General features: G+C 63.8%; 2 protein-coding genes across 4 annotated transcripts; both read right to left on the bottom strand.

Annotated features, from left to right (window-relative positions):
• Window positions 1–336: 336 nt before the first annotated feature.
• On the bottom strand, window positions 337–4,419 carry SASH3 (SAM and SH3 domain containing 3). 3 transcript variants are annotated; one of them, XM_042886440.1, is made up of 8 exons: window positions 4,260–4,419; window positions 3,093–3,188; window positions 2,808–2,963; window positions 2,598–2,739; window positions 2,374–2,525; window positions 1,941–2,147; window positions 1,506–1,656; window positions 337–1,413 (listed from the first exon to the last, which is right to left on the bottom strand). In XM_042886440.1, the coding sequence occupies exons 1-8, from the start codon at window positions 4,311–4,313 to the stop codon at window positions 1,226–1,228; spliced, it is 1,146 nt and encodes a 381-aa protein (XP_042742374.1). In that variant the 5' UTR covers window positions 4,314–4,419; the 3' UTR covers window positions 337–1,225. The 3 variants fall into 3 exon arrangements, with proteins under 3 accessions (XP_042742374.1, XP_042742373.1, XP_042742372.1); XM_042886439.1 differs by having other exon boundaries at window positions 337–1,416; window positions 2,598–2,736; XM_042886438.1 differs by having other exon boundaries at window positions 337–1,416; window positions 4,260–4,418.
• A 281-nt stretch (window positions 4,420–4,700) lies between these two features.
• XPNPEP2 (X-prolyl aminopeptidase 2) lies at window positions 4,701–9,469 on the bottom strand. The gene is given in 23 exon segments (XM_042886364.1): window positions 4,701–5,001; window positions 5,090–5,188; window positions 5,298–5,374; window positions 5,519–5,578; window positions 5,668–5,772; window positions 5,856–5,925; window positions 6,013–6,073; window positions 6,151–6,222; window positions 6,296–6,373; window positions 6,453–6,562; window positions 6,643–6,732; window positions 6,815–7,010; window positions 7,247–7,328; window positions 7,407–7,508; window positions 7,579–7,725; window positions 7,809–7,895; window positions 7,970–8,074; window positions 8,179–8,242; window positions 8,313–8,423; window positions 8,516–8,589; window positions 8,669–8,774; window positions 8,776–8,871; window positions 9,383–9,469. Coding segments are annotated over 23 exon segments (2,280 nt in total). The 3' UTR covers window positions 4,701–4,800.
• Window positions 9,470–11,385: the final 1,916 nt, after the last annotated feature.

Genomic DNA, 11,385 nt, shown 5'->3' with positions numbered 1-11,385 from the left:
GAGGGTTGTTTTTTCTTCTTCTTCTTTTTTTTTTTTTTTTTAACAACAAAGGAAACTTAATTGCTTTGGAAAATGGCTGAGCTGTAGCCTCTGCCTCTGTTTGTCTGTGCTTCACCCAGCGAGCTGCTTCCTTCCTCGTCCCCCCGTGCACCTCACACATCCATGCAGTGCTGGAGCCAGCCCTTGTCTTACCTGCGTCCTGCTGTTCCCCTGAACGTGGCCACCAGTGCAGCAGGAGCTGGTCCTGGGAAGATAAATTGCCTGCAGCCTCACTGAACAGGCACTGCTCGGTCCCCATCTCTCTCCCCAAGCCTTTGGGGTAGGTAGGAAGCAGGCTGAAGGCCAGAGCATGCATTTATTGGGATCAAGCGTAAAGGAACAAACTTGAGGCTCAGAGATCCACCACAGTGGTCCCACAGTGTGGGAGCTGGAGGTGACTGAACGCAGCTGTGAAGGCCTGAGCTGTCTGAATGCTGCAGTCCCCACAACCCCAGGGTTTGGTTACAGGTGATACACATTCCTCATCAGCTCATTGCCCCGGTGGTGCTGCAGCTCCTCCACCCCTTTGCAGGGATGCCTGGAGCAGCTGATGCTGGGAGGGACCAGCCTGTCGCGTCCTGCAGGGCTGTGGGAAGTGTGGGGACCTGCGTGGGGTCACCTTCAGGCAGCACAGTGCTCAGCCCCCTTCCTCACAGCCCCTCTGAAACATGGGCTGCCTCCTGGTACCCTGCTGGGCTGCTCACAGGGCTCGGCTGAAGCTCCTGCACACCTTCCTCCGTCTGCTTTGGCTGTGTGAGGATGGTGGTTGGGGAAAGCCAAGTCCTGCTGGTAGAAATGCTGCCTCGATGCCTCTGCTTGCTTGCTTGATTTGCTCAGTGCTGTGCTTGCTCTGTCCATGCTATCCCTGTCCTTACAGGCTCTTCTGCGCTGCTGTTTTTTTGGCCTGGCAGATGTGAGCTCCCAGAGGAGCTCTTGAAGCTGTGGATGAAATGGGGCAGCGCAGCCCTGGCAAACAGACCTGCAGCATCTCTGGCACTCTCCCGCAGTGCCTGGAGCACCTGCAGCGTGGGATGGTGGCGTGAGGCAGCACAGAACGTCCTGGAGCAGCACACCTGAGTCACACAGAGTCCTGCAGTGTGGCTTCATCCCTGGGGCTCACCCACACCCCACCGAGTTCTCCCCTCTGTCCACTGCCACACCAGAGCCTGTAAAGCACGGCGGGGGCTCAGGAGGACTCTGCCAGGGACAGAGCCTGCAGCTGCCCCTCAGGGCTCGGCAGCTCGGCCTCCTCACGGCTGCTATCCAGGGTCTCGGATCCCTCGAAGCAGCCCGAGTCCCGGGGAATGTCCCCCTTGGGCTCCGAGGGCGAATGCTGCTCAGTGGTGCCGTCCCCTTCCTCCGCATCACTGCTTGCTGCTGGGGGACAGGACAAAACATCAAGCCATCAGCTTGCTCCTCGCCACCAAGGCTAGAGCTAGCGTGGAACATCCCTGCCCAGCCCTTACTGTCATAATCCAGGAGGAGCTCAGCAGCTGTGAGCAGCTTGGCGCGGTGCTGGGGGTCGGTGATGTTCAGCTCGTTGAGGTGGGTCTCCCGCAGCTCCTTGAAGTCCTCCAGAGTCTGGTAGCCGTTCAGCAGCAGCGTGGAGGTGTGCTCCTGGAGCAGGGAGCAGCACGATGGAGAACCCAGCCCTGATCCAGCCTCACGCATCCCCTCTGTCCTCAGCCACGCTCAGGCACGAAGCAGAGGGACCCAGAGGATGGGAGAGTGCGGGAGCAGAACGGAGGCTCCTCTTTTCCTTCCTATGGTGCTCCGATTCTTATCCCATCCCATCCCTACTGCTCTCTTGGGCTACCCATGTAATCCCCTACCATCCCCCATGGGCTGGGTGGGCTCTGCCCCTGCCCCACTGCAGTCCCTGTCCCCCCCCCAGCCCTCACCTGCAGGTTGATGCGCTCCAGCAGCTCATGGAGGGTCTTGGGCTTGAGCCGCTTGCTCTTGGCCTGGCCTCGGCTCTTGCGGGTGGGGGCTGCCTCCTCAGGGATGACATCCACGTAGATGAACTTGAAGGAGCCCACTTTGTTGTTAAGCAGCCCCGTCCAGGTGCCCACAGGTGGCTTTTCGATGATGCCGATGATATCCCCTTTCTGATCCAAGGAATCACAGCATCATTTGGGTTGGAAAAGCCCTCTCAGATCCCCAGCCCACCCCACCGTGCCCATCACTGCGTCCCTCAGTGCCACATCCCCACAATCTGGAGCACACCGGTGATGGTGACCCCACCGCAGCTTCGGCAGCGTGACATCCAACCTGAGCCCCCCACCACCGTGCCCACCTCACTTTAGACATCCCCAGACACCCCCTGGCCCTCACCCGCAGCTTCAGAGAGTCCTTGTCGTAAGGGCTGGGTGTGAAGTCGGTGTGTACGCGGGCTCTGCCGCAGAAGGGCCCGGTGTAGGCTGGGCTGCTGTCCTCCAAGCGCAGGCTGTCCTGGCTGGTGAAGCTGGGGCTGAGCCCCTCACTGCCTGCAAGGGGATGGGAGGGCTCAGCATTGGTGCTGATCTCGGGGCCACGCTTGGGGCCTGGGCTGTGCTCACCGCTGGACAGCTGGCGGCTGACAGACGGGTGCGCGTCCTCCTCCATCTCCACGTAGGACAGCGGCATCTTCTCGTGGCTCGGCTCCTCTGCGCCAGCTGAGGGCAGGGGAGATGGACACCCCTCTTCCTCCACCTCCGCCTGCTGTGGGGAGCGGGCTTGGTGCTGGGGAGCGGGGACGGCTGCCCCACAGCCCCAAGCCCCGCTCTCACCTTCCCTTCAGCCAGCGCCCGCACGGCCATGCGGCCCATCTTGCGGTTCATGGTGCGGGAGATGACGGCCCGCCACTTCTTGCCCAGCTTCATCCCACCGCTGCTGCCCCGAGCCGCCTCTTCAGAGCCTGCACCGCTGGGCTCATCCTCGGGGATCTGCGGGGAGACAGAGAGGGGAGGGCATGGGGGGCTCCCAAGGCTCCAGACTAGGGCAATGCCTGGCCCCTGGGTGCCCCATGGCACGTGGGACTTGGAGAAGGACTGCGGGTGGGGACAGACGCTTACATTCTCCTCCAGGTTGAACTCCTTCTCGCTTGTCACCGGGGAGCTGACTTTGGATTTGGCAAAGTCCTTGAAGCTGCTGGAACGCTGCAGGGAGAGCTGGGGGCGTGGGGAGGGGGTGAGGGCTCTTTGTGCTGCTGGGAGAGGCTCTCTGCTCACCCCCAGCGTGGCAGCATTGCCCTCAACCATGGCATTGCAACTTCCCCACACGGTTCTTCTTTTTGCCAGCTCCACTAGGCACCCATTTTATTTTCTCTCTGCTCCTGCACTGTGAGCTCTCAGTGTCTCCTCCGCATCCCTGTGTGACAGCAGCTCCCGGCACTGCAGTTGGCACTACGGCCTCACTGCACAGCCGGCCCCACGCTGGGGAGGAGCCGGTGTTGCAACAGCACTGGCACAGCGTTGGCAAACCGCGAGCTCCGGGCCGGGGCCGGGGCCCCACAGGGGGGCCCCCTGCCCTGTGCTGCACCCTCAGCAGCATTGCAGCCAAGGAGCGAGAGGGAAGTGAGAGCGGTGGGGATGCCCAGCGGGGCTCTGCAGGGCAGCCCTGCTCCGTCGGATGCTGCGCACTCCGCTCTGCCGGGGAGCGCCCTGCAACGGAGACTAACAAAGAGCAACGGTGCTGCTGCTGCTGCTGCTGCTGCAGGCCCTGCCCGCAGGCGGAGGGCTCCGTGCCGGTGCAGAGCTGCCGGAGGAAGCGGCGGATGCACGTGATGGGGCTGCAACCTCGCGCTGCCTCGACCGCAGACACCTTGCTGGGAGCCGTGCCCGGCAGCCCCGCCATCCCCCCGGCAGGAAACGGCAGCGGCCGCCCACATTGCAGAGAACGGCGAAGAGAGGGAGCTGCTGCTTCCCCAGCACGACCCCACGGGTGCCCGCAGTCGTTTAGGGGTCTGAGCATCCCCAGCCCCGCATCACAGCTGCGCCCCGAGGATGCAGCCCTGCTGCCGCCCCGCGTTGTGCGGGCGCTGGTTGGTGGCGGCTGCACGTTCAGCTCCCAGCCCGAGCCGTGCGTTCGCGGGGCTGCGTGTCGTTGGCGGCTGCTGGCAGTGCCACCTCTGCCCCACTCCATCCCATCCTCCCGGACGCGCAGACCGCATCACCCGGTGCTCTCAGCCCTCAGTCCCATCGGTGAAGGACGGCCATCCCCGGGCCGGTCCCGGTGCTCACCTTCCTGTGGCCCGGCTCCTTCTCGCCGGCGTTGGAGGGCTTTCGGCGCAGCATGGTGCTGGGTGCCGGAGCACGGCGCAGCGCCTGGCGGGGCACAGACCGAAGCGTCGGCACCGCAGCTGGGAAGCGCACAGGAAGCCGGCGGTCACATGAGAGCTCCGAGCCGCTCAGCTTCGGGGCGCGCAGCCTGGGCCGGGAGGAAGGAAGCTCTCCTCGAAGCGGCTGCCCTGCCCAGAGCCCCGGAGCGGCGCCGTTTTCACACCCTCGCACCCATCCCCACCGCTGCTGTTGGGCTCCGCGCGTCCCCGAGAGGGCGAGGTTCCCACCGTGCCCATCACGTCCCATTGCCGGGCACTTTGGCCAGCCCCTGCATGGGGCACAGGGTTGGGTCACGCTCAGACAGCCCCGGCGCACTGATGCACACACCCAGCATTGACACCGTTTAAGTGCAAAGAACAAATATTAAAAGAAAAAAAAAAAAAAGACATAACAAGGAAATGAGCAACAGGGAGAAGAATCGTCCCTGGCTGTTGTGGCAGGATCAGGCCTGCAGCTCGGCCAGCAGCACGGAGATGAGGGAGGTGATGGCCAGCATGGCGGTGGTGGTGGAGGCAGCGCTGCTCAGTGGGAAGGGTTCAGTGTTTCTCTGCAGCCAGCTGTACTCCTCCTCCAGCTGCTGCCGCTGCAGCTCCGGCCCCACACGTGCACGGATGGTCTCATAGTAGGCGTTCAGGTACTGGATCTGCAGGCAGACACATCTCCATCTCAGTGTCCGTCCCCACCCCAGCCCCGTGCGCCCACCTCAGCTCTGCCTGTCCTGGTTCCCGTACGTGCTCCTGTGACAGGAGGCTGACGTCGATGAGGTTGCGGTCGTAGGGCACCAGGGACACCACCTCAAAGGTCAGGAAGGGCTTCTCCCCTGTAAGGTGCTGCCGGGGAAGGTCAGAAAGTGGCTGCAGCCCCCGTGGCACTGCCAGCCCCTTGCCATGCCCGAGCCCCCCAGCCCCATGCAGAGTCCTGGAAGGGGTACAGCAGTACCTTGGTCTGTGCCTCCACCACCAGCACGATGTCCTCGATGCGGATGCCGAACTCTCCGTCCTGGTAGTAGCCAGGCTCTGGGGACAGTGCCCAGCACATCCTGAGCCCCGGCAGCACCTCCACCCCATCCCACCCCTGGGCAGAAAGCTGTGGACCCTTGGCACTGCCCCACAACCATCCCCACAACCCCAAGGCAGCAGGAGCCGGCTGGACGCACGCACCGATGGATGTGAACATGCCTGCAGTCAGCGGCACGTTGTTGGACTGGAAGCCCACCGGCCCTGTGAGGGACACAAGGTGGGTTACGGCTCACTGGGACACTGCGTGCCCCCTTCCCCCCCCCCCACCCCCTCCCACCCCCAGTGCTCACACTCATGCACTGAGAGGAAGTTGCCGATGCCATGCCCGGTTCCATGGCCATAGTTGAGCCCCACTTCCCAGAGCGCCCGGCGGGCAAAGGTCTCCACTGTTCTCCCTGGAGGATGAGGAGGTGGAACAGAGCTGGGAGCAGCAATGGGACCCCTGCTCTGCTCCCACCACACCGAGCTGCACACCCACCAGCTGTGTCAGATGGGAAGACGAGGCGGGAGAGGTCAATATTGCCCATCAGCACACGGGTGTAGGCTTCCTAGAAGGGAATCGGGGGCTGAGCACGATGGTGTGTGGGGCATCCCTCTGCCCCCACGGCACGGGGACCATCCCACAGCGCCAGCACCTTCTGCAGCGAGGTCGGTGTGCCCCAGTGCACAGTGCGTGTGATGTCCGTGGTGCCATCCCTGCAAAGGGGGATGCGAGTGGGTCCCCATCACCCCACAGCTCTGCGGGTACAGAGGGGACAGGGAGCTCTACGCACAGATACTGCCCGCCGGTGTCCGCCAGGTACATCTCATCCACTGACAGCTGCCGGCTGCTGCCGTTGGCTGGGCTGGGGAAAAGGGAGAGGTGAGAACCCATCCGAAGCGTCCCCACACAGCGCATCTCCCTCCCCATCCCCACACCTGTAGTGTGCCAGCGCCGCGTTGAGCCCGCTGGCAGAGATGGACTCAAAGCTGGGCCCGTGGCTGTGCTGCTGTGCCCTGGAAGGCAGCGGAAGGGGGACGTGGCGGGGGGGTCCCTGCTGCCCCATGCCGGCTGCTCCCCCAGGTAGGCACCGACCAGCGGAGGGCATCGATGTGGCGGGCACCCGAAAACTCATCCACCAGCCCTTGTGGCACCATCTTCTCCAGCCACAGCAGGTATTGGATGACAGCCACCGCATCCCGAACCTGTGGGCAGCTCCGTGGTACCGGCAGGTGTCACCATCCCCCCCCCGAGCAGCTGGCTGAAGGGATGGGCACAGCCTTACGTGGGCTGCTCGCAGCAGTTCCTGCTCCTTGGCGTTCTTCACAGCCTTGGCGTGCATCACCGGAGAGTAGCTGTCCTCCAGCAGCTTCTCCTGCACAGGTGACAACGGTGGGACACGGCCAACCCATCCCCTGCCCCCAGCCCCACCGGCAGGATTTCGTGGTGAACCTCACCTGGGGGATGATGCTGTAGAGGCCGTAGGTGGTGTATTCAGTGCCCAGCCAGATGGTGATGTTGCCCTGAGCGTAGTGATGGAGGTGGGTGCTCACCTGCCCGTAGTCCCACAGCTCCACACAGAGTGGCCCCGGGCAGCCGGAGCGCAACGACTGCTGAGCCTCCGCTGTCAGCCGTGCAGAGTCCACAAACAGGCTGGGAAAGGGGTATGGTGATGGGGGGGAGGGGTTGGGGGGCTTGGGGGGGAACCGCTGGGTTTTACTGGGAGGGGTGAGATTGATTCTGGGAAAGATGTAGGACTTGGAGGTGGGATGCGATGGGGTGGGCGCTGCAGGATGTGAGGAGCGCGTGGGGAACGGGTGGAGGGGGGGGGGAATCTAATGGGATAAGGGAGGAGGGTTGGGGTGAGATCCACAGCAGCCACTGCCCACCTGATGTTGGTGGTGGTCAGGAGGGTGTAGGAGTAGAAGACGGGGTTGTAGGGGATGTCGTCTCCGCGGAGGTTGAAGAGCCCTGCCAGGGGTGAGACATCAGAGCTGTGCCCACCCTGATGCCCCTGGGGCAGTGCCACAACCTTGGTGCTCTACTCACAGGCCGTCTCCTCCAGCCCTGAGAGCAGCAGAGCTGTGGGACTCCGCGTGTGCTCCTCCATCTGCTGCCGGATCCCAGCCACCTTCTCCTGCCAGCTGCTCCCTGGGGTGAGGTGGGGGGGGCTCAGTGCATGGCCCTCCTCTGAGCGAGCAGAGATGGGTGGGAGGCGTACCTGTGAACTCCTCTGGGAGGCTGTAGATGTTGCCGGAAGGTAAAGGGGGTCTCTGGCTGCCCCACACTTGGTCCACAAGGTTGGTCTCCATGGGCAGCAGGGTGATGCCGGAGCCCTGCAGGGCCTCCTGGTAGCTCTTCCATGTGTCTGCAGGGAGAGTGGCCCACGGGGCTGCATCACCCAGCAACCACCCTATGAGGAAGCATCCCCTCGGTGCCAGCCTGCCGTACCGATGGAGAAGAGGAAGGGGTCCAGGCTGACGTTCCCCCCTGCAGGAACCAACTCCATGATCCACGTCCCGATGGACTCAATCCACGCTGCAAGGCAGAGCTGTGTGGGGGGGGGGGTTCTGGCAGTGGGCAGCCCCTCACCCCCACCTCCCTGCACTGACTGGTCCTCTGCAGCTCCCAGTTGCAGTCCAGCTGCCTTTCTGCCTGCGTCCAGTAGCGGCTGTCGGTCCACAGGGCTGCTCTGTCCTCCGTCACCACGCCGGTGCCTGGGGGGCAGCAGGTCTCAGGCATCGTTTCTCCCCCAGTCCCACTCCCCAGCAGTTCACATCCCCCCACGGCTGGGCACAGAGCCCAGCAGAGATGCTCCCACCTGCAGAGCCGGTGAAGCCGGTGAGCCAGCCCAGGCGGGCGTCCCTGTCTGCAATGTACTCACTCTGGGGATGGGATGGAGAGGTGAGAGGAGATCCGAGAGCCAGCACGGCGTGTGTGGGGATGGCACCTCACCATGTGAGCATCCGTGGAGGGCACGACGTAGGCGTGGATGTTATGGGCACGCATGGCGTCCCGCAGAGCGCTGAGCTGTGCCGAGCTGTTGGTGGCCGTGGGAGGCAGGTACTGGTGGCACAAAGGGACAGGCAGGAGTGGGGCTGGGCAGGGGGCCGTCGAAGCACCCCAGGGTGGGCGCAGGCTGTGCGCGAGGGGCTCACCGGGGGGTCCACGGAGCAGTCCCTGATGTCGGTCCTGGGGGAGACGGCGAGCTGCGAGCGTCCCACGGAGCAACCTGAGGGGTTCTGAGCCTCAGCGGGAGCTCGGGCTCCTGCTCAGCCCCAGCCCGGCCCGCAGCGATGCGTGCCCCGTACCCTGCAGCAGGAGCAGCCAGGCTGCTGTCCAGCGGGAGGGCGGCATGGCTGTCCCCGCACTGCGGGACGCGGAGGGGACGTTTGGTGCCGTGGAGCGAGCGACCGGTCCCTCCTCCTGCGCCTTTGCCCCTTGGGCGGAGGGATGCCGAGGCCCCGGGCAGAGACCGGGGGTCGTTGTCCTCTTCACAGAGCGCTTCTGCTCTCTAGATAACCAGATAAGAGCAAACAGCTCAATCAGCACCGAGTCCAAAGATCTCCCGGAAGCAGAGGTGCGGCTGTGCCAGCTCAGCCTGGCACGTCCCTGCTGGCCACGGGCGAACCAGGGGGGGCTGCACTGCCCCAAAACCACCTGCCAGGGGGAGAGGGATGGAACGCACGGCCGCTCACGGCTGCATCCCGCTCAGCCCGCCCGTGCCGTCGGCCTGGAGGGAAGTGACATTGAGCAGCACGGGGTGAGGGTACGGTGCTGCCGTCCTCCGGCCCCGCTATGGAGAAGGGCAGAGCTCGGCTCCCCAGGTCACATCCAGCGAAAGGACGAATCCTGCCGCGCCGGTGGGGCGCGATGTCCTCCCGCTATGGGGACACCCCTGCGGGACGGGTTCTGCGCAGCGCGACTGCGGGGGTGATGGGGATCTTCGGGTGGGGATGCGGCTCCAACCGGGGTCGAAGAACGGCGGGATGCCGGGTGGGTCCTACAGGAAATGAACAACGAACCGCTTTATGAGCAGCCCGCCCTGCCGATGCACCGTCCCGCAGTGTCAGTGCGAAGCTGTCGGCCACGAGATGGCACCACGACCGCATCGCAGGTCCCGGCCGTGTCCCCGCGCTGCGCGGAGGCGAGGCGACAGCGGGACCCGGAGGCATCACAGCCATCCTGCCCCTGTGAACGGCACCGAGCCGAGGCCGGGCATATGCATGTCACCGATGCTCCCGGCCAGGCCGCTGTCACCCCGGAGACCCTCTGTTGGTCCTCCCGTGCAGTTGGGCTGTGCAGGAGCCCCTGCACGGGGCTGGGTGGGGGCACACGGTGACCACGAGGTCCCTGCAATCATCACAGCAACCAAAGTTTCTCAAGGATGCGCCATGCGGTTGCCACGGTGACCATCAGGCATCGCTTCGCTTCCGTCCTGCTAATTAACAAAACGTGCTAACGATGCTGCACATCCTCCTCCTCCTCTTCCTCCAGCCATCCCCAGGGACTCCGACCCGCTCACCGGGGGCTGCTCTGAGCTCTAGAGCGGCCTCGACCGGACGAAGCCCATCCACTGTGCGTCCGGTGGGGCCCGGCCCTCCCCCCCCCGGGAGCTTTCCTCGACGACGGGCCCAGAGGAAGGCTTGGGGGAGACATCCTCCCTTTGTGGGCTATTGTTAGCCTTCCGCCACCTGCGGGGCTGTGGGGTGACTCAGGCCGGGGTGATGCACCCGAGCAAACAGGACGTGGGGTGGGAGGGAGGGAGGGAACCCCTGGGACCCCAGGAATGCGGAAGGTGGTGTAGGAGCATTGGGGTCCAGGGGAAATCCCCTGTGAAGGGGGCTGGGGATCCATCGGTGATGCGGAGCGCTGCGGAAGAGCACAGGGCACCCACCTCCAGCTGAACCCACAGCAGCTCTGGAGCACTGCAGCTCTGTTGGGATGCAAAGCTGTTGCTTTATCTGCCAGCAAAATCCCATCTGTGTCCAGCTGCACATCAGTGGTCACCACACCAGTGATGGTGCAGAGGTGGTTTTGGGAGGCCCTGTGCAGACATCTCGCACCTCCACAGCCCTCACTGGCACGGAGCACCTGAAGCTGGAAAGGTCCCACTGCAGGACACCCCAAGCAGCATGCCAGGAGCTCACCCTGATGGAGCTCACCTCCAAGAACAGACACCCACCATCCCCTCTGTGTGCTGTGCCCCACACTGCTCTGCCCCACACACAGCAAAGGAATGCTTCCTGCAGGCAGGGGAGCCTTTGGTGCTGCTGTTTGTGCCCTCTGCCATGTTCCAGGGGCTGCCTACAGCCCCCCCCCTTCCCTCCTCCTGAGCAAAGCATTTCCACCTTACCTCTGATGCAAAATCCCCCTTTCAGCTGAACCTCTCACCCACCAGCCCCCAGGGCTCCTCTCCAGGAACTTTTCTTTCTCCTCTTTACCCACCTCTGGGTTTGACCTGACACAGGTGCAGCCCATTGGCCTCATTAAAACCTCATTAGATTCACAAGGGCCCACATGAGGCCCACAGAACCCCTTGGATGGCATCCATCTCCTCCAGTTCCTCCACTGCACCACTCAGCTGTGTGACATCTGCAGCACTGCTGAGGGTGTGCTCAGCCTCCTGTCCTTGTCACAGAGCTGTTAAATCACTCTGGTCCCCCCAGGAGCCCTGGACACCACTGGTTGCTGCTCCTCACTTGCACACAGAGTTGTGGAGCTCTCTGGGTGCAACCCAATCAAGTCCTTATCCACTGAGCAGTTCTCCATCTGCCACATCCACATCTCTGTCGTGCAGAGGCAGCAGGACATCCCCAAAGCTCTGGGTGAGCCGCATCAGTCCGTGCCCACCAGCACCGTGAGCGCTGGGGATCAGCAGCTCCTGTCCTTCCCCCATCACTTCTGGGCTCTCCGAGCACCTCGTACAGCTTCCAGGAGGATCTGCTCCGTGAGCAGCACACCGGGCACAGCAGTGACACCGCCCGGCCTGCAGCTTCCTGGCTCTTCCTTTTTCTTTCCCCCTTTT

Source organism: Lagopus leucura, unplaced genomic scaffold (genome assembly GCF_019238085.1).
Source record: "Lagopus leucura isolate 7727_CA_CO unplaced genomic scaffold, USGS_WTPT01 Super-Scaffold_100057, whole genome shotgun sequence".
NCBI classification, from domain to species: Eukaryota; Metazoa; Chordata; class Aves; order Galliformes; family Phasianidae; genus Lagopus; species Lagopus leucura.
This window is presented reverse-complemented; position numbering and strand designations above follow the sequence as displayed.

Bases quoted from the DNA above. Each gene is read 5' to 3' on its own strand.
- SASH3 (XM_042886438.1), bottom strand. From the start codon at position 4,313: ATGCTGCGCCGAAAGCCCTCCAACGCCGGCGAGAAGGAGCCGGGCCAC. The intron at 3,189-4,259 runs GTGAGCACCGGG...CCACGCCCCCAG, and splicing joins AGGAGCCGGGCCACAGGAAG to CTCTCCCTGCAGCGTTCCAG. The intron at 2,740-2,807 runs GTGAGAGCGGGG...CGCTCCCCACAG, and splicing joins GGGCGCTGGCTGAAGGGAAG to CAGGCGGAGGTGGAGGAAGA.